The 24,327-nt window shown below is 41.0% G+C and overlaps 1 protein-coding gene across 1 annotated transcript in view; it reads right to left on the bottom strand.

Moving 5' to 3' along the window:
• Window positions 1-24,327, bottom strand: part of mylka (myosin, light chain kinase a) — a 65,286-nt gene extending 40,959 nt beyond the window's left edge. The window contains exons 1-3 of the mRNA XM_061227209.1: window positions 24,042-24,327; window positions 11,103-11,246; window positions 1,226-1,433 (exon numbers count right to left, since the gene is read on the bottom strand). Coding sequence (XP_061083193.1) covers window positions 1,226-1,433; window positions 11,103-11,240 — 346 coding nt within the window. The 5' untranslated portion in view covers window positions 11,241-11,246; window positions 24,042-24,327. The remainder of the gene's footprint in view (window positions 1-1,225; window positions 1,434-11,102; window positions 11,247-24,041) is intronic.

Here is a 24,327-nt window from a genome sequence, read left to right as displayed (position 1 = left end):
TATTGGTCCTGCAAATCTGCACAGTTGTGAACTACTATACATCAAAGATCATCCACACAGACTGTCAGAGCCAAGCTGTGCACAGTACCAGGCACATGCAATTCCTCTTTGATGTGTAACAACGCAATGTTCAAGCAGACACCACATACAGCAGATTACACAGGTCAGGCACTATTGACAGTGCATTGGCCAAGGTGTGTTCAAAGTCCTCCAATACATCTTACTTTGCAGGATGAGAAGATTCTCCAAGATTTCCATCTAAACAGCAAGAGTGACACTGCTAAACACATCAGCTAGATTATTACCATGGAAGTCAAATGATTTGTTGCATTCATTCTGTGATTATATCTATGTTACATCAAAAGAAAATATAATTAATCAAGTTGGCTGACAGCACGAACCATGGGCAAGGGAGAGTGAGCAGAAGGTTGTTCGGTCAAATCTGCATTGCGGTGCTAATGCTGTAGTCTTCAACAAGCCCATTAACCTAAATTGCCCCAGTAAATATCTGTATGAGTAGAATCTGGGTCAAATACATAATTATTTTGGATTCAAATACTTTTCTGTGCTCGATTGACCTTGTCTGGTGCAATTGAGCCAACCATGAGGACCAGAAGGTGAGATGTGCACAGGTTACAATACACCAGACATGCTCAATAAAGTGTACAAAAGTATTTGAATCTAAAAGAATGACATATTTCACCCAGGGCCTATAATGGCACTTAGAACTTTAACAGCAGAAAGGTGCACTTTCTTAAGAGAACTTGCCCAGGACTTTACACAGAGTTGTGAAGGCAGTTGGCTGCTGAGGGTTCCTAGAGGGGTCTTATAGGTGACTATTACCACCCACTGTTAATATAGCTTCAGATGCTTCTTTCAGGGAAAAGGAACTAACTCCTGAATCCAAAATGCTTCAGGCTATCTCTAATCTGTTTACAAATGAACTATGACCCATCCCCAACCATGCTTTTATCCATATTTAGCCTACATTTATTTTAAATTCACCCTACCATTGTCATTATCTTCATGACATATTGTTATTATATATTGTTTTAATCGATTTATTATTACGAATGTAAATTAAATGTATTGGATGAAGACTTATTTGTACTGTGCATATCTACGTTATGCAAAATCAACTGCCCAGTAATCAGAAGACGAAAGATTTATTGACTGCTTTGTTGATAAGATTGAGTAGGTGAGCGTTTGATGTAGGAGGCGGGACCTTCGACGGTGATCTCCACGGTGACCTGGCGGCTCCCCGCGTCATTGGCGGCCTCGCAGGTGTAGCGTCCGGCGTCGTCCTCCTGCACCCCGCGCACCACCAGGCAGAAGGCCCCGCGCGCGCTCTGCTCCATGCTGTAACGGTCCCCCGCGATCACCAGCTTTCCGTTCCTGTACCACATCACCTGGGGCTCGGGGTACCCTCGTACCTGCAGTGTAGACACATTTACAGTTACAGTTATTATTTAGACAATTCTTCTATCCAAAGGGACTCGCAGTGGTCCCGCCTGGAGCAATGTGGGGTTAAGGGCCTTGTTCAAGGGCCCAACAGCTGCACAGATTTTATTGTAGATGCACTGGGGCTTGAACCTTCCAGGTCCCAGTCAAGCATCTTAACCGCTAGGCTATAGGCTGCCCCAGTGACACACGTGCATTCACACACACAACGATATGCATGCATGAGTATCTCAAAAAATATAAAGTTACATTATTGCACAACCTGAACACAGTGAGCCAGGTATTTTGATTTATGCTTAAACACCTCATGTTCCTTAAGTTCTTTTACTTACTTATAATTACTGGACACAACAAGGAAATGAATAGGCCTATTGCCTACAAACTGCAATTAGTCCAATTGAAGGGGAATTCCCTTTTCATTTGGTACTAAGACGAGGAAATAAGTGATAATATAAGTATACTCTCAGTCTAAATTCCAACATGCAACTACAAAGATAAAAAGAAATACAGAAATGAAACAAACAAATGGGTCCAAATTGTAGCAGATATGCTTAAAAACGGAATAGGACACAGTCTTGCTCAGTGTGTTCTCGATCACGGACAAAAATATCCCAAAATAGCAAGGTCGCTACAGAGCTGTGCCTGGAACATGCAGGGCTAGCTATGCAGAGCGAAGACCAGCATCAGCAGGGAGCAGCAGCACCTGACTCTCATGGGCCGTAATGAAGCTCTGCTTCTCAGCGGTAATTCACACATTCAGACAATTTGCAAAAACAGCCCGGCCCTTTTCTGTTAACTTCAGTTCAGGGTCACTTCCTCTCACTACACTTGTTTTCTGTGAAGCCTTTGAAGCATCGCAAATTTGAGGCAGGGCCCACAGCTAATAAGGACACCATATGGGCAATCTTTTTCTTCTTTTTCCTGCTCTCCCCTCTTCCTTTTCACTGGTTCAATGCTAAGCCTCCCTTCCCGAAAACCCCCTGAATGCTTGTGCGACATCGCGTTTAAAGCAGAACCACGGTAAACCAAAACCAGTCGAAACATTACACCTTAGGAACACGTTTAAAACTGTACAATACATTCCCACACAGCACTTGGTTTGAATTAGGATCTAAACAAAGGAGAGGAAATTGTTAAACGGAGCAGCTGCTACGAATTTCAGATTGAATATACAAATTAATAAAGCTCGACAGCTTGTAGACAATAGATTGATACCATATGGAATTTAGATTCCAATGGAGGGAAAATAAATACACAGAAAATAAAGCTGCGTTTTCCAGGCTCCAGTTCCAGGCTACCCTGCTCCACTCTCCCATATTACTGTCAACGTTTCAGCTCCACCTCAGCCACAATAGAAAAGCAATATTTGGGTAAAAGTGTTTATTAAAATCCGACAGACTATCCAAATTGCCGGACCGACATTTACACAGCTTTCAAGCAGCCTTCTCGCAAACTGCCAGGGTGCTGAAAACGCTAACCTCAAAAATCTCTAGCGCAAATATCACACACTGAGTGGAGAAGAAAAAACAACTGTTTACATGCAAGGGCATTTTGTTGCGAAACCACAAAGCAGGCAACAGCATTTGATTGGTTCCTGAAGAGAAAAATACATTTGTCACACATTAAATGACAGTTGCAAAAACTCACAGTAGTTTCGGAATGCGACTTGTCATCCAACCAAGACTTTACAGTTTTTGGAATCGAGCCAACATAACTTCACAGCATCAAATCATCCAGACAAAAACTATGTAAAAGCCATTCAAAATGTAATAACCAATGAAGGTCAACATTTGATTCATTGCATAGTTTGGGGGGGGGGGGGGGGGGGGGGGGGAGTAAAATATCATTATTATCTCCATTATTGTTTAGGTTTAAGTTATTTATTTCACATAAAATACTAATAAAATAAAACATAACCCCATAATAAGTCCCAATGCATAGGTTATTTAATACTGCTTGAACACTGATATTGCAATGATGTACTCATTATTAGACTACTGTCAATATCCCTTTCCAAATGACAATATTTCCCCTGGGTAATTAACTTCTAACAGCCATTGTAGAAATTCTGTTTCCTTGCGCTTATACATATGCATCATTTGCCATTTGAAAGGATTTCATTGATACAGCTCTTTATCGTTCCACTTTGATGTTCAAAGCATTGTGCAGCCTGTGGTTCATTTCCTCATGCTTGTAACCTCTTCCTTAGTCAAACATAGTGTGGCTGGATCCCATGTATACATTACACATAATTCTCAAATAGCATGTTTTTTTCTTTTTGATTGCTTTTCCTGAAAGAATGGAATTGGACAGAACAGATTCTTGCTGAAATCATATATTTAAAAAGCCTTAAATGTGAGCAGTTCAACTGCTCATTGCATTACATTACAGGCATTTGGCAGACACACTTATCCAGAATGACATATGACAAGTGCAAAACAATAACCAGAGACAAGTGTGTTGAAACCCCTAGAGGGAAATACTTCCAAATGCTAGAAGTGATCACACACTGTAGATAAACCTGAACCCTGTAGATGAATTTAATGAGCTCACTAACTGATATGGAACAGTTCTGAATGTGTTAGCTCTGTGTAAGAGACAGCCAGAGTTGATGACAATACATTCACTAGCGAGCCAACATTAAAGAGGCAATGTATTATTCCTCAATAGTACCCAATGTACTGGCTCTTTCAGTTTTTGGAAAAAATGTCCTCTGTAGGGCATATGGTGTCGATTAATCCTGCACTTAGCCTCTGTCAGGGATTCCATGAAAAACTACCTGTTCAATAAAAGCAAGTTTCAATGTACACACTCAAGCCCCCTAATCATAAAATGTATCAGAACTTAACCACTGTTCATACCCGCTGGTCTACAATGTTGGAATCAGTGTCAGCCATGCGCAAAATAGCTGGTGTCAGCTGTAGGCCTATGCATGCCAACATACAATTAGTTATGAGTTCAATACTATTCTAACATCTGGTCTGCAAATTCCAAATAATGCTCTCCAAAAGTAGAAAATTGCATTCATGTTATTACGTAAAAAGAGCATTACTCTTCTGATTCAGAATAATCTGCTTGTTAAATGTTTTCATCCGAGTATTTCATGCATTGTATGAATTGTCAGACAATGATTGATGAGAGCCAAAAGTAGCATTACATGAAACTAACTGTACAAACATGACTTTATAACGCACATTTGGTCCAAATAGCACTTTTTGAATTTTTAATTTCATCCTGTGCCAAATGTACCCGACCACCTTATTGTTTTTTAATCAAAGAAACGATGAACACAAGGGTCACTGATGTTCGTCTGACGAGGAACCCAATTCATTGTGACCCTACTAACTAAATGCTGCATTGAACAATGAAGCTACCACTTTAAAAATATTTTCCAAGATTCATCAACAGCTGTTAAAAGCACAACAATCCTAAAAGTATGTTACAGAGTGGCCAAGAGAACATCTGGAAGGAATTAGCTACCTGCATGGTAATAATAGCCCTGCGGTAGTCTATGGCTCCATTGGATGGGCAGTACCAGGGCCTGCTGATCCTGTTACTCTAAACCCGCTTTGCTGCTCTTCTGGGATGTCCAATATGACTAGCTATTACAACATGTGGACATTTAGAATAATTTATCCCATTGAGAAATTAAAGGCTTGGGTGAAACCAAAGCCAGGGGATGTCGTGCCTCTTTGGTGCTGGTCTGAAGGGTCTGGGTTACTCTAGAGGTGAAGTCTGGTTGAAACAGCGCGATTCAACATCTGCTTTCAATAATCCCACTGCCTACAGTGAGGTCTCTGACAGCATACCTTTCACAGAGTTCACAACAATCCTCACATACTCCTCCCTGTGCACTTTCCAGGCCAGCAAACAATTATTCAACATGGAATTTTTTGTATAACTTTCTCTGGTCCGTTTCTGTCAGATTTCCGTTCCCAAACTTGGCCAAAAAAGGCAAAAATGGCTGGAGGATTGGAGCCCAGAAGCGTTTGGTGATGTCTGATGCCCAGTAGCTGTGGGCATTCCTGATCTTCACAGGACCGTTCCCCTATCGCTGAGAAGACGGCCGTGGAGCATGACGAGCACACAGCCGGGGAAGGCCCCTCAGGGTGAGACAGGAGAAGCGCACTCTATGCCACACCACTGAAAACACAGTGACACCGGATCCAGCCACGATGACAGACAGACTTTCAGTTTCTTTTTCAAGATGAAGTCAGCACCAAGCAGCACTATAACTCTTAACTGCCATCCTCACTAAATTATTTCACTACAGTCTACTTTCAAAAAATTGCAATTGTCAGGACAGCTTAAATCTGCCAAGTTTAATTTGCTTAAATATCATCCATGTGACCATAGCTCAATTTCTGCAATGACTGTTCAAGTCATACATTCAAGTGAGCAGAACTACCATTTGAGTGGAGCTTGCTTGATTTTCTTTTGATCATAGCTTTTGTGTAAGTTCAACTCATATCTTTTGAATTGGTAAACTAGGTAAATTTAAGCTCGGAAAGTAAATAATCCAAGTAGACATAGCATCATTACGACACAAACAAAACATTGGTAACAGCAATGATCCTGCTTGCGTTATCTCTGCACGCCAATCAAACCAGGTTAACCTTTGTAGTACACTACAGTTGGCCACTGACTCACAGGTAACTGCCTACGGTTCATTTTTTAATAGTATTCCAAGGTCTTTATTCAGTGCCCACTGTACCACACTACCAGTGCAGTTACACCAACCTGTTCCCCATGGCATTGGCTTTCCGGCATTACCAAACATTATTACATGGATAACCTGAGTTTGTTGTAATGCTATTTGAACTCAGTAATTGTGGGGGCAACACGCAGAGGCAGCAGAATCATTGGCAATTGTGCTATATTTGACGAGCACTGTCTCTTTATCAAACCTTGCTGTCAGCAACGTAAACACAGTCTTCTCTAGGTCTCTGTGAATCATCAAACACCCAATGCCATGGAAGTAGTGTCACTGGGCAGGCCAAGGAATAAACTGGAACATGCAGCACTGTGTTTTGAAAAAAAATTAGTCGTTGGATTTTGTATTCCTCACAATAGTCCCATCAATCTTCAACATCTTATTAGTCTTATAATAATAACAATCTTATCATTATTATGTTCAATGTGAATACATGTTTAAAGTTCATTGGTTTGAATAGGCAACAGTGCCTGCCTTAAAACAAAAATGTGCTCTTCAAAGTCCCATTTAGTTGGCAAATTTGAGTAAAGCATTCATTAATGTGCTACACCCTTGTGTCTGTTTGTCTGTTAATGAGTGTGTTGGCCACCATAACTATCCAAAAATTAAGGTTCTAGATGACATGGAATGGCAGTCATACATGCAAAACACCTCAGCTTCCAGTGGGGGTTACATCCTTTACGCCCTTGGGGCATGCACTGTGGTGTGAAAGATTTGCACACACATGTCTCATAAAAACTATAGATACATACTTAAATGCAAACAGTATGAAAAATGTAATGGCATGTGCAGGGGAAAAATAAAACAATTTATTAGTGATTATAGGTAGATAAGACATTGGCTGCATGCATTCCTGAAATGTGAAGACATATGTTTGAGTACTCCCACTCTGTTCTGAGCAAAACAGAATGGCCTTGGAAGGCGCTTGGACAGTAGTCAATGGAAAATCCACCTAATGTGATTTTGGGCAGATAATCGCGCTCCACGAGAGCTGGTCTTGCTTTGGGGATGGAAGTTATGACCTTGCGTCCCAGCAAGGTATGTCACCGAACACGATTTTCAAACATCAACAGGCCTTTTATCATTTAAATTAAGAACATACATGTCCCTTAAATCTCCCTTAAACACTTGGAACTTGGCTAGATATACTGTATATTGGTAAGTATTTTATTTTTTATCAAAAGCTTATATAAGACATTACCCTTGCTAAAATCAAATACATCATTTTTAATTTTTTAAGTCAATGACAAAGCATATTATTATCACTTTAAATGGAGCAGTTTTTTAAAAACCTTTAAATGATGTAGTCACATACAAACCTCAGGAAGACATGCTAGGCATAAAATGTATAAGCTGAACATTGAATGATGGGAAAGAGTTTTTGCCCAATTCCATTGAGGAAGGCAATACCTACCGACGAAGTATCAACAACGATCTCACAGATAAGACATGGCTTCTGTGTTTTTGTTTCCCCTGCCCATATAGCATGCAGCAACAGTAGTGAGCTGAATCAGTCTATTGAATTTTACTTAAATCAGGCTGCACATGCAGATATAGAAATATATTTAAAGTATGTTTTGAGGGTGTCAGAGGCGAGCATGACCTCACTGAACACCCAGACTAACCAAAAATACCAGGTTCAATGTAGTGTCTTTCATCCAGCTTCACGGTAAATTTAAAGGTATATTTCAATTTCAAATACAAGGATGTCTCCATGAACATTACATTTTCCAACTGTTACAGTCTCAACCGACCAGCCTTAAATCCTGAATGGACAGCTGAGGATCTTTATTCTAGGATAAAGGTCCAAGGAATCATCCAACCAAAAGCAGGACCATCTGAATTTTTCAGCACCAATGGAAGCTGAAAATCACATGTTGTACTGTAGGTATTTTTAGCCCTGTGAAAATAGTGAGTTGTACATCACACTGCTTGCACATATCTCAGCTGAATCAGGCTGTATTTTACTGTACATATCTCAGCTGAATCAGGCTGTATTTTACTGTACAATCCAGCACTGAAAGGGTTAGGCTGAACACTTGCTTATATTGCTGCAACTGTTTGGATGTCTAGCTTTTTTCTGTTTGGCTACAAATTTGCTTATGGTGTGTGATGCAAACAGCTCAACGCTTTATCATTACACATAAACAGTATACTGTATAGATGACACAACCTGAAAACTGGTCACATTACTCAGTGCCACCGTGTTTGTGTGCAGTTCTGATTTAAATTCAGCGAGGTACAAACTCAAAAGTCACTCAAGTCCAGCTATAATGGGAGGAATGACTGTTTATCCACGACTGCAAATATTAAAGCTCCAGACCTTAGCACATTGTGATAACAGCCAGAAAGTAAAACATGGAGCTGGTGGTAATGTTATTGTTGGGTCGATGCACAGAGCAAGAATGTCACTGAGGAGGCACAGATGTCTGCCTTTGAAACATAAATAACACTACATTTATGTATAGTGTTAATCTGCCAAAAAATGAATAATATTAGACCTATTGTCCAGGAGGAGTAAAGGAGTAAAACAAATTATTGAGCACCACAGTTTCATACAAAAAGTTTCATTTGTTACTTTAATACCAGTTCTACTTCAGATAGAGGGCCAATTCTCTGTTACTTTCATTTCATTGAAGAAGGTATTCCTTTAATAGCAGCTGACACAGTCATCAGCATTACAGAATAAATATGCACAGCAAAACCCCCCTTTTCTCTCAGTTAACCACATTACATACCTGGCCTGGTGCCATCTACATTTCTGCTTTGTCTACAATCAAGCACATTGGAATCCAAAGCCGCCTTTGCAATGGGGTGCAGAAAAGCATATTCTCCAGGATTTTAACAACCTGTCTGGTCACAAGTCTGGCATCCCACAGTTTTCTACTAACATTGGTACATTGAGTACTATTATCCATTACATTACATTATTGGCATTTGGCAGATGCTCTTATCCAGAGTGACGTACAGTTGACTAGCAGGAGACAATCCTCCCCTGGAGCAATGCAGGGTTAAGGGCCTTGTTCAAGGGCCCAACGGCTGTGCAGATTTTATTGTGGCTACACCGGGGATCGAACCACCGACCTTGTGAGTCCCAGTCATGTACCTTAACCGCTACGCTACAGGCCGCCTACGAGTAATACTGAGTACTCCTATACTGAGTAACTTTACAGGGCATTTCCTGATTCACACTTTTTCAAATCACAGGGTTGAGCACAGGTGTCAGTAAGTCAGTAAGACAAATTTCCACACCATCCCACTTGAGATGTGATGACAGCACAATGGGCTGTTTGTTGGCATGATAATCAGATTCCCAGTAATTATAGGCCAATGGGACCAAGTGCACAGACCTGTTTCCAAACAAACACCCTACTGTGAGATCCCACACAAGTCAAAGTGAAGCATTTTGTTTGAGACGCTATTTCAAACCTACATTGATGCCTGACTAAATGTTTTAATCTTAAGCTTCCCTAAATAAAAATGGACCTTGCTAAGATCAGTGATGTGCCTTTTGCTTCATGCACACAAATCGTGCAGAATTAAGCAAAATGCATGATGCGTAAATCAATCACAACCTCACATTCCACAGTCAAACATTTAATCTGATCCTCATTGCGCAGTTTTTGACATATTCAAAAACTGAAATGCTTAATGCAGCAACAAAAAAGGCGACTAAAACCATACACTGCAACAGTCCTTCAAAAACATTAATTAAATATCGTATTCAAATTTGAATACGATAACCAAACTTTGTCAACCTCACCCCTCCCCCCCCCCAAATTATTTTCCCAAGCTGGGCTCTTTTAAACTTTGCTTCCAGCACATGTCTTTGGGCTGTTGGAGTTTAGAGTCCGTGGCCAGGCTTCAATGGGCTCTGACAGGGTGCCTGTCTGGAGACAAAGCCAGCCCAGTTCTCTCCCCCATCCCGGCACTCTAAACACACTCCCGCTGCAGTTCCTCAGGCTCCAGACAACCGCAGCAGGTTAGCCTCACCATCTATTATTTCAATTTCCTCCGCGTTACACCCGCCATGAGGCCACGTCGGTTCGCGGGTAACCAGATTGCCGCGGCCCCTCGGTGAGCAGACAAGCACAGGCCAACTGCGAAGTCTTTACATCGTCTGGACGCGATCCGACATAAACAGTTTTGTCATTAAACGCAGCTGCCGATGTTTGGGAGCGTGTCTTTGGAAAAAAGAAAACGCAGTTCGGTTTGGTTTGAACTCAAATAATTTTGCACTTCAGAAATTTATGAAATCGAATCTGCTCCTTTCGGAGCAATGTCACAGTCAGTGGTGTACAGACAAGTCGAAGCGGTGTTCTGGTATTTTGGACCTGATCCAACTGAAAGTGCAGGGATATGATGCCTTGTATTCTGGAGATGACATGTGGTTTGACTTAAAGAAGATAATTGCTATGTGTCAGGAGGGAAGCGGAACATGCTGGCCATTACAACATTCGGGGAATATTACCCACAATACCTGTGGGCTATGGACATCATTAGGCTCATTTAATAAAACTCTAAATAGGGTACATGTTGCTGGTGGCCATTTTGGTCAGATCTTAGGTCTTGTTTCAGGCAGACAAGCGAAAACTAACATTTGCTTGAAACTTTGAACGGGTTTGAAGTTTCAGTTACAAATCAAGTTCTCAGGCTAGCACCTAACTCACACAGTGTGCACACAGACACAGACGGCAGAAAAATTAAATTGCCCAGTTGCACAGTTCTGCAACCTTGACGCTTCGCCTAACTGTTGGTCGGCATGGACGGTGACTAATGCCGATGGAATCACGTGCATCTGTGACAGTCTCAGCTAACATATACTGAAAGATGAAGAATTCACACTGTGCCTGCAGAGTGACAGCTGCTGTAGCCATTCACTGCAGAGGAAGAGGAAGAGGAAATGCGTCTGAGTGGTCACTCGTACCTTCCCGTCCAGTCTGGCCACGCCCCCCAGGCTCACACGCACGTTGCGGGGAGGGAGGGCGAACGCGGGGGGCTCGCTGGAGAGGGGCCCCTGGGATAGGGTCAGGCTGGTCTTGGTAACAAGCTGCACATCACCCATGTCTCTCTGCAGAGAAAAACACACGGACAGCAGTCATTAATTTATCCTTCATGTATTCCAAAGCCTCAGTCAGAACAACATTCACTAGATAAAGATGATTCATAGTTACAGTGAAATATACCATATGATCATGGTAATAAAATGCCTACTATATGCAGGAATCTATGAAGACAATAAACAATAACATCAAAGGCCACTCCCTAGAATAAGTTCATCAAAGTTCTTCCAGTGAAAACTAATACTAAAACTGGGCAGGGCTATTTTCCCTGGGGAAATGTCTTGTCCCAATACTGTACCTAAGCATGACACAACATGGAAGCAGTCAAAACTACATGACTACACGTTTTTACCACATGACTTGTGAAACCACAGTTTAGTTGAGTTATACTATACAATAATGTTTTTTTTTTTTTTTTTTAAATCAATAGATTTTCTGCTGTCCTTTTTTTACATATTAACTTATTTATTGCAGACAAAAAATATTTATTATTACAATAAACTTTACAGTACAATAAATAACTTTCAATAAATAAGGCTTGTTTTTTACAATATGGCCTATGCTAGACAGCCATGGAATCACAAACCAAAAGAAAAAATCATCCAAATGTTTTAGAGACTATTGCTCAATAAAGCTGCACTTTTCAAAAGTACTTCCAAGGAAGCTATAAAATCTTCACGCCTGGTTTAAATGATGTGATGTGTCACAACAGTTGGAAAATGCCTGCAGAGATGGCAGAAAGATGTAATATTGTATTGACAATTTGTTATCATATCTCCTGCTTCCCACAATAGTTTTCAAACTCATGACCTGAGCTGGTACTGGACCAAGAACAACATGGGTACAGTTCAACTTGTCACACTCACGCCCACGCCTCAGCGCCCCCCCTCACCTGAACACCAATGGACTCTTCCATGTTCCTTATTTAGATTTTCCTGTTTCCTTATATGGTGCTTCCTGCTTGTTTAGTTAATTAACTTGAGTTGTTTCTCATTAGCTTTGCCTGTATATATACTCCTTTGGCTTCTTAGTTCTCAGTTTCTCATTTGCTAGGTCTTGTTGCACTGTGAGTAGCAGTCTGAGCTGTGACTTGCATAGATGATTTATCTACCAGGATTTTTCAGCATTGCCTTGTTCACTGGATTCATGTACTTCAATCTACCCTCTTGTTTTGACTGCCTGGATTTGCCTGTGACGAGTTTATCTGGATTTTGAACATTGCCTTGTTTTATGGTGCAACTCTGTAAACATTAGTTCATGAGATTCTGTCTCTGACTCTGAACCTGGGTCAAAACAAAAGTGAAAGTCTTGCGGTTTGTTACAGAACTAGAGTGATGTGTAACCTACATTTGTGCTATCAACTGCATATAAAATGTAAATGTGTAAACTGGCAAGAAGCCAAACAGCCGGAAGGAACAGTTCCAAGTTTACAAACAATCCTCATCATAGCTCAAATCTTTTGAAGCCGGGAAAATAGAGTTGTTTAATAGAACTCAAAATAGAAAATACTTTACAGCAGAAAATCAACACTGCGCTAGTTTTGCTAGAATAGTGAAGCTCCAGTTTTGCAGCAAATGGAATAGATGGCTAGCTATCATAAACTTTTTTTTATTTTTTATTCTTGCCGCATCGATTAACAGAAAATGAAGGGTCCGTAGAGATCCGTTACATCACAGTGAACTGCATCTAAAAAACTTTGTCAAATCTAGAAAATTAGTCACATCTCAGCAAAACTATCAGGATGGCTAGATAGTACATAAAATATTAGTATTTAATTTTTGGGTGAACTACCCCTTTAACAGACCACAAAATTACTGTTTTGCAATGGCGATATAAGTCACCAGACCAATGAAAAACTTGTGGTGCAAAGCCTTAAAACCACTGTTGAGTGAATAATTTATGTGTCCCTGAGAGTGCTTCATCTGCTGTAATACAAGCTCAAATAAGCACAGAGTGCCAGAAAGCAGAGTCTGTACTCAACAAGTTCATTCATGAATGGGAGGCCAACCATGACAGTTTGACAATGTTATTGTATACTTGAACCTTCCCATCATATTTATCATAATAGGAACAAGACATATCAGAAAGGTGCTTACCCTGAAGGTCACCATGGCTTTTGTGCCATTAATACAGTGGGCTCCAGAATTATCGGTCTATTGATAAATATGCACAATAATACTGCAAGCTTGGAATCAAAAATGGTATTTCCCACAAAAAAGGTCTCAGTATTATTGGCACCCATTAATACTTTGTGAAACCACCACTGGCAAAGATGGCAGCAATGTATTTTCCAATAATTTGTTATATGTTTACAGAACACATCTTTGGAGGGAACTTTTCAGAATCATTGATATCCTCCGGTTTTCTAAGTCTGGAGACTGAGTTGACCATTGCAGCAAAGGTTACATGTTGTTTACATGTAACAATTTCTGTGTGGATGTTTATGTATGTTTGGAGTCAGTACCTATGACCAAGTCTCAGCTTCCTAGCAGTACTTTGTTGAATTAATTGTGCCACTGATCTTAAATAGTGCCCCTGGATCACTGGCAGCAAAACATCTCCATGACATCAATGACCCACCTCCATATTTGACAGTATGAGATGCTTCTCCTTGTATGAATTCCTATTTTGCAGCCAAACATGTCGATGGTGTGTATGCCCAAAACGTTCAGTTTTGTCTCATCTGACCATAGCACTTTCTTCATCTTCCTTGGATGGCAAACTCCAGATGCTTTTGTTTATTGTGCTCAGTAAGGGCTGTCTTCTTGCCACCATTCCAGTTAGTTGGTATGGAGGTGCCATTCTATAGTTCAAGATGAAACCAATCTCTGCAATTCTTAAACTGTGATCCTTGGGTTATTTATGGATTTCTCACCATCATTGGGGACAATGTGCACTTGCATCCTCTTCTTGGCAAGTTTGCAACCATTACATATGTTGTAAATTTCTTACAGTGGTATTTTCAACCGTTAACAGATAGGTGCCCTGCAGCAAAAAGTATTCACACGAAACCTGCCTGGCATGCTTTGACATTTTAACGCTCCCTTTCTGGAGAACTGGAGAAGGATGTGCCCGGGCTGGATCTATGTATCCTGCACAGGCACAGTGGAGTACCTTTCCCCCAATCTGGCACCTACAGCACACAGAAACACTGCCCAAGTGTTGACATGCCCTAAGCTGATGCGAAGCATACTACATAGTCCCATATCATTAAAATTCTGTCTTCTCAACTCAATCTGTTGGAGTAATCTTTTGGGCTCATAACTATGCCTTGGCTTGGTTTTAGGTATAAAAATGCAAGTTCAGACCAGCCTTTAATCTACCATACCTCTATCTTTGTTGTATTTACTCAGGGTGACTCCCTTATCCAACAGTCATTGGGGTTCAGCCAAAAATTAATCAACCCCCTCAAACACAAATGTGTTAATGGTAAAACTAGTTATTATAAGGCCTGCATGATGAATGAGGCAACGGATGGCACCATCAGGAAGTAAAAGTTGCTGTGGGCAACGCCAAAAGCACGCCAAAAGCACGCCAAAAGCAACAGACAAAATGCAGGTGTCTCAGAGAACATCCACCTGGTCCAGCAGGTTAGACTACCTGGTACATAACGGGTCAGTCACATACAAGAAACTGCAGAGAAGCAAGACTCAAGATAAAACAAGCCAATGTCAGCTCCTCATGTAGTCCTTTTGCCATTAATGTATCTCCCTGAAGGAGGGAGAAGCTTTTTACTGCAACCTTATACCTTCATGGCCCATGTATTTTCATATATTTAAATTCTGTTTGTAATTGTTCAAATGTCTAGCCACAGATGATTTATCATCATTGTTATGTATAGAGCATTTACTCACCAATTCTTGTTTTGAACTCTCGTTTAGTTTTACCAACATAATACAAATTACATGGACATTTGAGCAAATAATACACAAATTATTGTGTGTAATTCTGCCTCTTACTGTTACCTCATCCTCTGTGCTTGGGTGAATAAAATAGTTCCCCTTCATCAAACCATGACAATGGACACAGTTATGGCAGGGAAAGTTACCACTGGGAATGCATACGTGAAAGAAAAATCTGACAGGCAAGTATTTTTTGGCATATGTGACTGCCAAATATTTGCTTAAGTTAAAATGCTGTTTAAAGCAAAATCAAAAAGTGTCAATGCTTATTAACAACTTTTTTATTACTGCAGATATAGGGCTGTACGTAGAAAAGACTGGAAGGTAGATTTCTCCTTTTGGGTTCGAAAACCATGTTTCTTCAACTATTTTTCAAGGCAGGAGGATGAGTGCTACTCGATATTAAAAAATATTATGGTACGTTTTCTCAGTGACCCAATTTTATTTAACACTTTCCTAGTGTTCGAATACTCATGAAACTCTCAAGTCAAAAATGCCCCCATTCCAAATGAAAAATAACTCATCAGTGTACCTTTGATAGTATTAATATCTCAAATGTGATGAGCACTCCTCTCTCTCCTACCCACCTGACCAAACAACAAGGTGTTTCTACAAAGCACATCACCATGGCGATCCACCTGATATGTCACACCCCATATTACGTTCACATTGATCTCTGAGATGACATCATCGGACCCAGGCCAGGCCAAGAGTGGCACAGAGTACAAAGCAGGCCTGCGGTTGCGACAAAGCGATAATCTGCCGCTCCCACTATTCCAGCAAACAAACCTCAGGGCTTGAACACTCGATCTCGGTCATGTGAGGAACCCCAAGATAAAGGGGCCGGTCCAGCCGTACCTCGGTACCACGCTGACCGTGTAATCCGCTGGCCTCTTCACGCCTGTCTTCCCTCGTTTGTACATGCCTCTTAGCTTCTGAACAACCTCCAGGCTTAAAATGGACTTTCTCTTGATTCTCGAACAAGAGGAAAAAAGATCCAATGCCAGCAACATTGGGGAAGATATTAATATTGTACCTGACGAGAAGTACACTGCAAATGTGTAATTCACATCCATTTATTCGACAAGAACTATGGTTTCAGCTTATTCACTTGGTTTCTTATGCAACATGTGTGACATGAGGTGTTAAAAACACCTCTCTTTATTTGCATCTGTTTGTCTGTTTTCCATTCGAGACAGTGAACACTGAAATAAAATACAGGCAAACACATAATCACATAATCAGTCGACCAGCTGTACATTGCCGGCATACTTTGCTATGCTTTACTGAGCTTGTCTGGTGTATTGGAACATAATGAAACACTCTCAAAAAGTACAAAGCCCACCTTCTCATCCTCTTGGTTGACTCAATTGTGCCAGGCAAGATTAATTGAGCGCAGAAAGGTTTTTGAATCCAAAACAATTAAGTATTTGACCCAGGTCTGCTGTGTCACGCAAACACGCTGTCCTGCGAGCTCCACAAGAGATGGGGATGAAGGAAGCTACATCTCTGATGCAGTGTCACAGCATCCCCCAGGTGAGGTTTCCCTGTAAAACTAAACACCTTCTCCTGCTTAGAACTGGTGCTAGCCTTGAGCAGTTTGTGCTAGCCTCCCGCGTGCATACTCCCATCCACAGAGAACCCCAGAGGAATGTAGCACAACGGGGCAATGAGCACAGGACGTTTGGGTGTCAACTTAGCTCCCGTCTTCACAGAACAGGAGTTGAGTACAGAGGCGATGTGTGTATGCTTGTTTCTGTGCATACTGAAAACCATATGAGCCTTCACATGTCATTTGTTGTATACAAGATGCAGAGCCTATATGCAGTACATCTTTTTATGTCTCATATGGCATAAGCCATATGGCATATATTCATAAGAACTATTCACAAAACATGAGAAATGGTTTAATGATTGTCAAATGATAGCAGCACACGTTGGAAAGTTGTAACCAAGACCATGCTTTTGTTTGACTTTTTTATGCCGAGCGGATCAGGGACACATGGTACAAATTAAAAGTGAAATGCTGGTTCTCATTTAATGGGCTAAATCAAGTTCCAAATCAAAGAGCAGCTTATAGACTCTGCAGACAAATTGGAAGGGTGGAATGTAAACAAATGTTTAGTACATTACGATTAATTAGAGCAGATTGCGGTCACTGGTTAATAAGTTTACTGTAGCCTTCCTGTCTCCCAAATAACTATTGTTACTAAGACGGGTATCTTTAGAAATACACCAAGTATTGGAAGGAACATTACATCAGAAACACTCTCCACCTTGGGGCTATTGGTGAAAATACACCATAAAATACCAAACGGAATGTTTTTTAGTCTCCTGGCTGATACAAAATGGCCAAGACCTCTGCATTCACTTATCCCACGCAGTATTCACTACAGTGGTGAGATTGTCTTCAGACTGCACTTTTTGTCTACCTTTTCATGAGACTGTGACTAAACGCATACCTTTTAACCTGAAACCTATGCATCAACTTTGCTCCTGGAATAGCTCAATGCAACAAACTCAACTATCCAATCTGAATCTTCATCGACAATGCATGAAGGTGGTGTTTCTTTTTTTTTGTTTTTGTTGTTGTTGTTTTTTTATTTTCTTTGTTGATCTTTTCTTTTTGGAGTTCAGTTGATTTGTTCCTTTTTTTTGCGCTATGCCTAACTTCAAGAAATACCCAGTTTACCCATCTTTCTGAGATAGGAACAGGAGAGTCGCTTGCTATGCTGTGCAGTAGACTTGAGTGATAGATAAACAGCCTTATCAGGATCATGATCCTATTAGGGCAGAGGGACTAATTTAATCTAAGATATAAAGATACAAAATATTAAATATTTGTTTCTATTAGCTGCATTAGTTCTCTCTATTCACCAGGAACAGAGCAGAAGAAAAAAAAACATTTTTCACCAGAAAAAATATAAACCAGCAGCCTTAGAACACTTTTTTTTTAATCTATTTTGGAATTATACACGTTATCCTCGCTACCCTTTGCAGAATGAAGAGTAACAGGCTGACATTATCTACAGCCCACAGGCTGCCCAGGCTTTTATTATTTGAAATTCTGGGAACACTCAGATAACAGAGCTGTGCTGGTCCGCCTATCACAGAACACACTGAGCGTGTTTGGCCAACATTGGTTAAAATGTCCCAGTGTCAGGACGACTTCAGTGCCAGCAGACAAATTGATTCTTTCACAGTGGAAAATGAACACACGTCATGGGCTAAACAAATGGTGCAAGCTACCGCACTGGAATAAATGACATTCATGAGCAATGGGTCAGCAGTACGTATCGATGAAGAGGAGATGATGAAGATGAAGAAGAAGAAGAGGAAGAGGAGGAAAAGAATAGAAAAAGAAGGACTGCGTTGTAGTTGGATCACTCTGCTTCAGAACTGATCCATCTGTAATGCATCCGGATACAATGCTAGTAACTGCTGAGCAAGAAAAAGCAATAACAATAAGGTGGTGGGTACCACAGATCATACGTGTTTAGACTCTTACATGTCATATTGAAATATGTTGCCACCAATTTTCAAACTGTATTATGAAAAATACAATTACATTTTCTCAAATAATTAGGTAAACTTCGTAAAACACAAACAATGGTCATAGTATAACAGGTGCAGCTTTATCCCAGCATTTCCAACAGCCGGTCTAAACTCTGCATTCCCAGGGACTGAATTCTCTGGAATGCAGACGCGCAGAGTTTGTTTCAATTATCAGCCATCGCTCTGACAGTTGGTAAATGTGTTGCATTTGTTTTAGTGAGAGGTTTACATGGCCGAGGGGTCATTTACCATATCAGGAATTCCCTGCCGTGATATCAGCGATTGGACAGTCAGATAACAGGCCTATCCAACTGCAGGTTAATAACCTATGAAGCATTCCATTAAGATGCCTCACACACACACACACACACACACACACACACACACACACACACACACACACACACACACACACACACACACACACACACACACACACACACACACACACACACACACACACACACACACAGTATACACCCAGGCTTATCTCATTACAAATGTCATGGTGCCACAATGTTGAGTTTAAAAATGTGGCAAAGGGGCACTAACCGTGACAGATGTGAAGGCTCCAGCATGGAATGCTCTGTATGACCTCCAACCAATGTGCTTGAAAACAAACATCCACTGAAGCAACTGACTGAAGTTTTTGGAAGAAAATGATTCACATTCAGTTACTATCTGCTCATAATCAATACACACCACCAGACAGACCCTTATCTTAGTGGAACCAATACCGCAGCATATGAAGGGCTCTGCTTAATACAACTGAGTGTTAAAGCGGTCTAAATGTCTAAACAAAGCAAACAAAGCTTCTTCTCTCTGTTTACATTCTGCCAATGAAGGATCTCATTTATTGATCCTGTCTCCTTGGTAGTCTCCCAGAGAAGACTTCAGTGAGGATCCACAACTGCGGCCTTCGTGGAACCTGTGGATACACCTCTAAACATCTGCCACGTCCGTAATGGACGTAGCTTCAAACTGCGCTTAACTGAGCTGCTCAACTGCTTTTGCCTAATACACGTTGCCTCAATTCCTATGTCCTCGTGCCTCATCTCTTCCACGTGTCCTCCATTGGATGGAGCTAATGAGCGAGGAAAGGACGCAAGGACGACATGCAAGGAGTGAGAATAAACGAGCCCAGAGCCTTGGAAGAGTCTATGATGGCGTGCTCTCCTCTGTAGTTCATCATCACCGCTTTAGTGTCAATACCATCAGTACAGCTGCTGCAGTTCTGGCTGCTGTCCTCAATATCATATCAGCATCAATCAACATACAGACGAACAAATGAAAACCAGAGGTATTGTTGCACATTTTCCCAAATTTCAACTAAATGTTTCCAACATATTACAATAAAAATGCACAATATCAGCCATAAGTGCATATGAAGAACTATAAATCACACGAACGTGACAGAGGAGCTGAAAAACGTAGCTGCGTTTCATTATGACCTCAGATGTCCCATAGAAAAATCCAGAACAGCCAGGAGCTCGTGCTCACATTGAAGACACTGGGAGCTCTCTGAGCATCGCACAAAATATTGCTCCTTCGTGCCTAATAAATATGATTAGGTATGGTGAGGTAATTTCTGAAATTAATGACATTACAGTTCGCAGGTGAATACACACTGCGTGGCGCTTGCCTGGTGTCAAAAGGCTATTGCCACTGCTCTTCTGCCTGCAATAGCATACTAATGATCATATAATTATGCCAAATTATTTTTGTCACGATGACTAAAACATGTGGTTTCCATATTCTTCGAAGTGTGTGTGCGTGGGTGGGGGCTTCCTGGTAAATGGGTCCCCAATGAGCTCTCAACTGCATTACATTATTTGCATGCTTAGCAGGGACGGCTATACGGCATCTTTTTCTGAAAAATATAGTCCACTTATAAAGACAGATAGTTCACTGAAGCCACTTCACACCAGGCAACAACAACAGTGCCTCACCTCCTGAACTACCACCTCCTCAGTCACTATATACACAGCCTCTAGACTTCCTGTCAGGTGTCTCTATGACACCAAACACCACTCTGCATGCTACGGTTAAGCATACCACACCACACACAACATAGGAACCCCTCTCCTCGTCAGTGGAGCAGAGGATCCAGCCTTTAGCTGAAGACTGCAGTCAGATACAGTGGGTACGTGACAGGGAGAAGGCTTGCTGCTGCCCAGAGCCTGGAGCTAGAACCACAAAGCACAATGGCAGGAATAAGATAAGGCTTCCGTTACTGCCACTTGATTAGTTTATTTAAAACAACATTTCAGCCCGCTGAGTTACAATACAATGTCACTGAATGTTGAAAGCTGCCAAAATGAGCTGATTTTTAGCTAAAGAGTACACTTATAAAAAAGGGTTCTGAAAAGGTTTTGATTCCATAGAGGAACCCTTTTTAGTTCTTTGGGGAACCCTCTATTTGGCATGTGCGAAGTGCCAAAGCTCCCAGACAAAGAACCCTTATATGCAATCACAGGGTTCCTAGTGGAACCTTTTTTTTTTTTTTTGTACTTTCACATCACATCTCACACAATTTTCTTTGCTCAAACCTGCACAATTTACACCCACTGTTACAGCAGAGACTGTAAAAGCAGACTCACACAAGACCTGCAGCCAGAGTGTGGTTATGCTTCATCTGAGACACCTTCCTGAATGTGCTGATGAACGCTAAGCCCACCCAGCTCATGTGTACGTTCAGGAGGGGCTCACTTTGTTCAGGGCCACCTTCAGAAACCAGCAAAGCCAGGAGAGCAGCAGTGTGCCAGAGCCCAGCTGGAGGAACGGGATTCTTTAAGTACTGTGTTACCACTGCGGACTTGCAGCTCATCTGTGTTTAATTGCTTTTGGCTCTGTGGCCTCGGGACTGTATCCCCTGCTCATTCATCCCAACTTTTTGTGAGGCTTTTGAAAGTTTCAGGAAGAAAAATTCTAGACTAAATAATTAATAAGAGGAGGATTAGCAGAAGACAGTTTCCCTCCTGGGTACATGACTGGGAAGGTTCACTCTTTTGAAAACAATTGTACACAAACATTGGAGCAACTTAAAAATTCTTCAAGTGGTCACATCTAAAAATCGTACTTCAAAATACATAGTTTCATTTAATGAAATGATCTTAGTTGAGTCACACAGTACACTCAATTGTACTAATGTACACGCATTACTGTCACCTTCCTGTCAGCTTTGACCAGTCTGGCCCTTCTCCTCTGATCTCTCTCATTAACAAGGTGTTTCTGTCTGCAGAACTGCTGCTCCCTGGATTTTTGTTTTGTCTTTTGCACCATCCTTTGCAAACTCTAGAGACTAGTGTGCATGAAAATCCCAGGAGATCAGCAGTTTCTGAGATACCACCCTGTGTGCCATCAACAATCCTTCCACAGTCAAAGTCACTTAGATCTTTTCCCCATTCTGATGGTTGATGTGAACATTTACTGAAACTCCTGACCCGTATCTACATGACTGTATGAATTGCACTGCTGCTACACAATTGGCTGATTAGATAATCTCATGAATAAGTAGGTGTAAAAGTAAAATGTTCCTAATAAAGTGCTCAGTGAGTGCATGTTTTGGTGTGACCAGTTGAAGATTTTTTTCACCTGAAGAACTTGATCCCTTGTAGAACTTGATTCACTATTTTCAGTTCACTGTGCTGGCCAGTTAATGGAGACTCACACACCTGCAGTATTTCATTTGTTAAAGTTTGGGTCAAGGGTTGAATCGAGGATCTATTCATTCATCAAATGGAGCCTAACAGTACAATACAGATTACCCGGGGGAAAGTATCACAGTCTGACAACAATGCACATATCTGGGGCAGCATGCTACAATAGCCAGAAGCGTTGAGATCTTTGAGCCAGAATAATGTGTGAGCAGTCTGGATCACCGTGACGAAGCACTTAAATTGCAATGATGTGCTTTGGAATCAGACATACAATATACAAAGCAATGCCTCGTCCAGAAGAGAGGAGAAAAACAAACACCGGCCAGGAAAATGCCACAAATGGTTTCAATTGAATATTTCCTGACTTTGAAGAACTTTTCAACTATTCAAAGCTTTTGGAGACTTGGTTAGAGACCGGTAGTTGAATAGAAAATCTGATTTAAAGTGCAGACAGACTGATTGTAATTTATAGCACCTCCATAGGAATTTGAAGCTTTAATAATTTCAGAACCGACTATGAACATATACACTCACTGAGCACTTTATTAGGTACACCTGTATATCTACTTATTCATGTGATTATCTAATCAGCCAATTGTGTGGCAGCAGTGCAATGCATAAAATCATGCAGATACGGGTCAGGACCGTCAATTAATGTTCACATCAACCATCAGAATGGGGAAAAAATGTGGAATAAGTGACTTTGACTGTGAAATTATTGTTGGTGCCAGACAGGGTGGTTTGAGTATCTCAGAAACTGCTGATGTCCTGGGATTTTAATGCACAACAGTCTCTAGAGTTTGCATAGAATGGTGAAAAAAACAAAAAAAACAAAAAAACATCCAGTGAGCAGCAGTTCTGTGGGCATACAAGCATTGTTAATGAGAGAGGTCAGAGGAGAAGGGCCAGACTGGTCAAAACTGACAGGAAGGTGACAGTAATGCTAATAACCACACATTACAACAGTGGTATGCAGAAGAGCATCTCTGAACGCACAACATTTCAAAGTGGATAGGCTGCAACAGCAGAAGACCAATACATCTAAACAAATAAGTCTAATAAATACCTAATGAAGTGCTTACTGAGTGCTAACACTTGGTTAATATGTAGACAAGTATATTGTAGGTGGGTAGTCATAAGTTGGAGCCTGCATCGTGTTTTACACCAGACGTTATGCAAACATTTAAGAGATTTTAAATTATGAAACTTTATGTACACATTTTCTGGGAATATTCCGTAGGCATTTAGTATCGAATAGAACTGGGGGTAGCTGGGTGGTAACCTATGACTTGAAACCTGCGATTAAGTTGAGGGGTCCATGGTCCAATGATGAAAAGGATAAGCCTGCAACCGGACTTTGCCGCGCACTTTCCCTCAAATTTCAGACACACAACTAGTCTCAGTTATCCAAACATGCTGGCACGTGCGGAAGGTGCGGCAAGATAACCACAGGAAAACATCCCTGAACAGAAACCATGGAAAACTAAGGTGAATTCACCAATGTTCATTTCCCATTATGAGTTCTAAAACTTCACTCCCCTGAATTTTGCAACATTTTGCTGTTATATGCAAAGACAGTAACCATTGTATAATTAAAATATTGATAAATACAACAACAAATATGTATTAACATGTGTACGTCGAAGTTAAGATCACTTCAACTTGTTTAAAGTTCAGCTTCACCTACCTTATCGGCACGTTGCTGAGCGCTCCAATCAAGCAACTAGTGGCGTCAACAATCTTTTCTGCTCTCCGTTTGGAATCCAAATTCTGCTACTCTGCGGGACTGTTTTTTGGATGTTTGAGAAGTGAAACACGATTCCTGGAACACAGAGTATTTAAGTGTCGGACGTGTTACCGTCGACCTTATTTGGATATGCTTTCAATTTTCTTCTCTCTCTGTTAAATTTGAAAGTCTACTGGCGTGAATCCTAGCAACACATGTCAGCGACCCATCGGAGAGGTCTTACGAT

The sequence above is a fragment of the Conger conger genome, chromosome 17 (genome assembly GCF_963514075.1).
Source record: "Conger conger chromosome 17, fConCon1.1, whole genome shotgun sequence".
In the NCBI taxonomy this organism is placed as follows: domain Eukaryota; kingdom Metazoa; phylum Chordata; class Actinopteri; order Anguilliformes; family Congridae; genus Conger; species Conger conger.
Note: the sequence above shows the minus strand (reverse complement) of the source record. Positions and strands in the feature narration are given on the sequence as shown.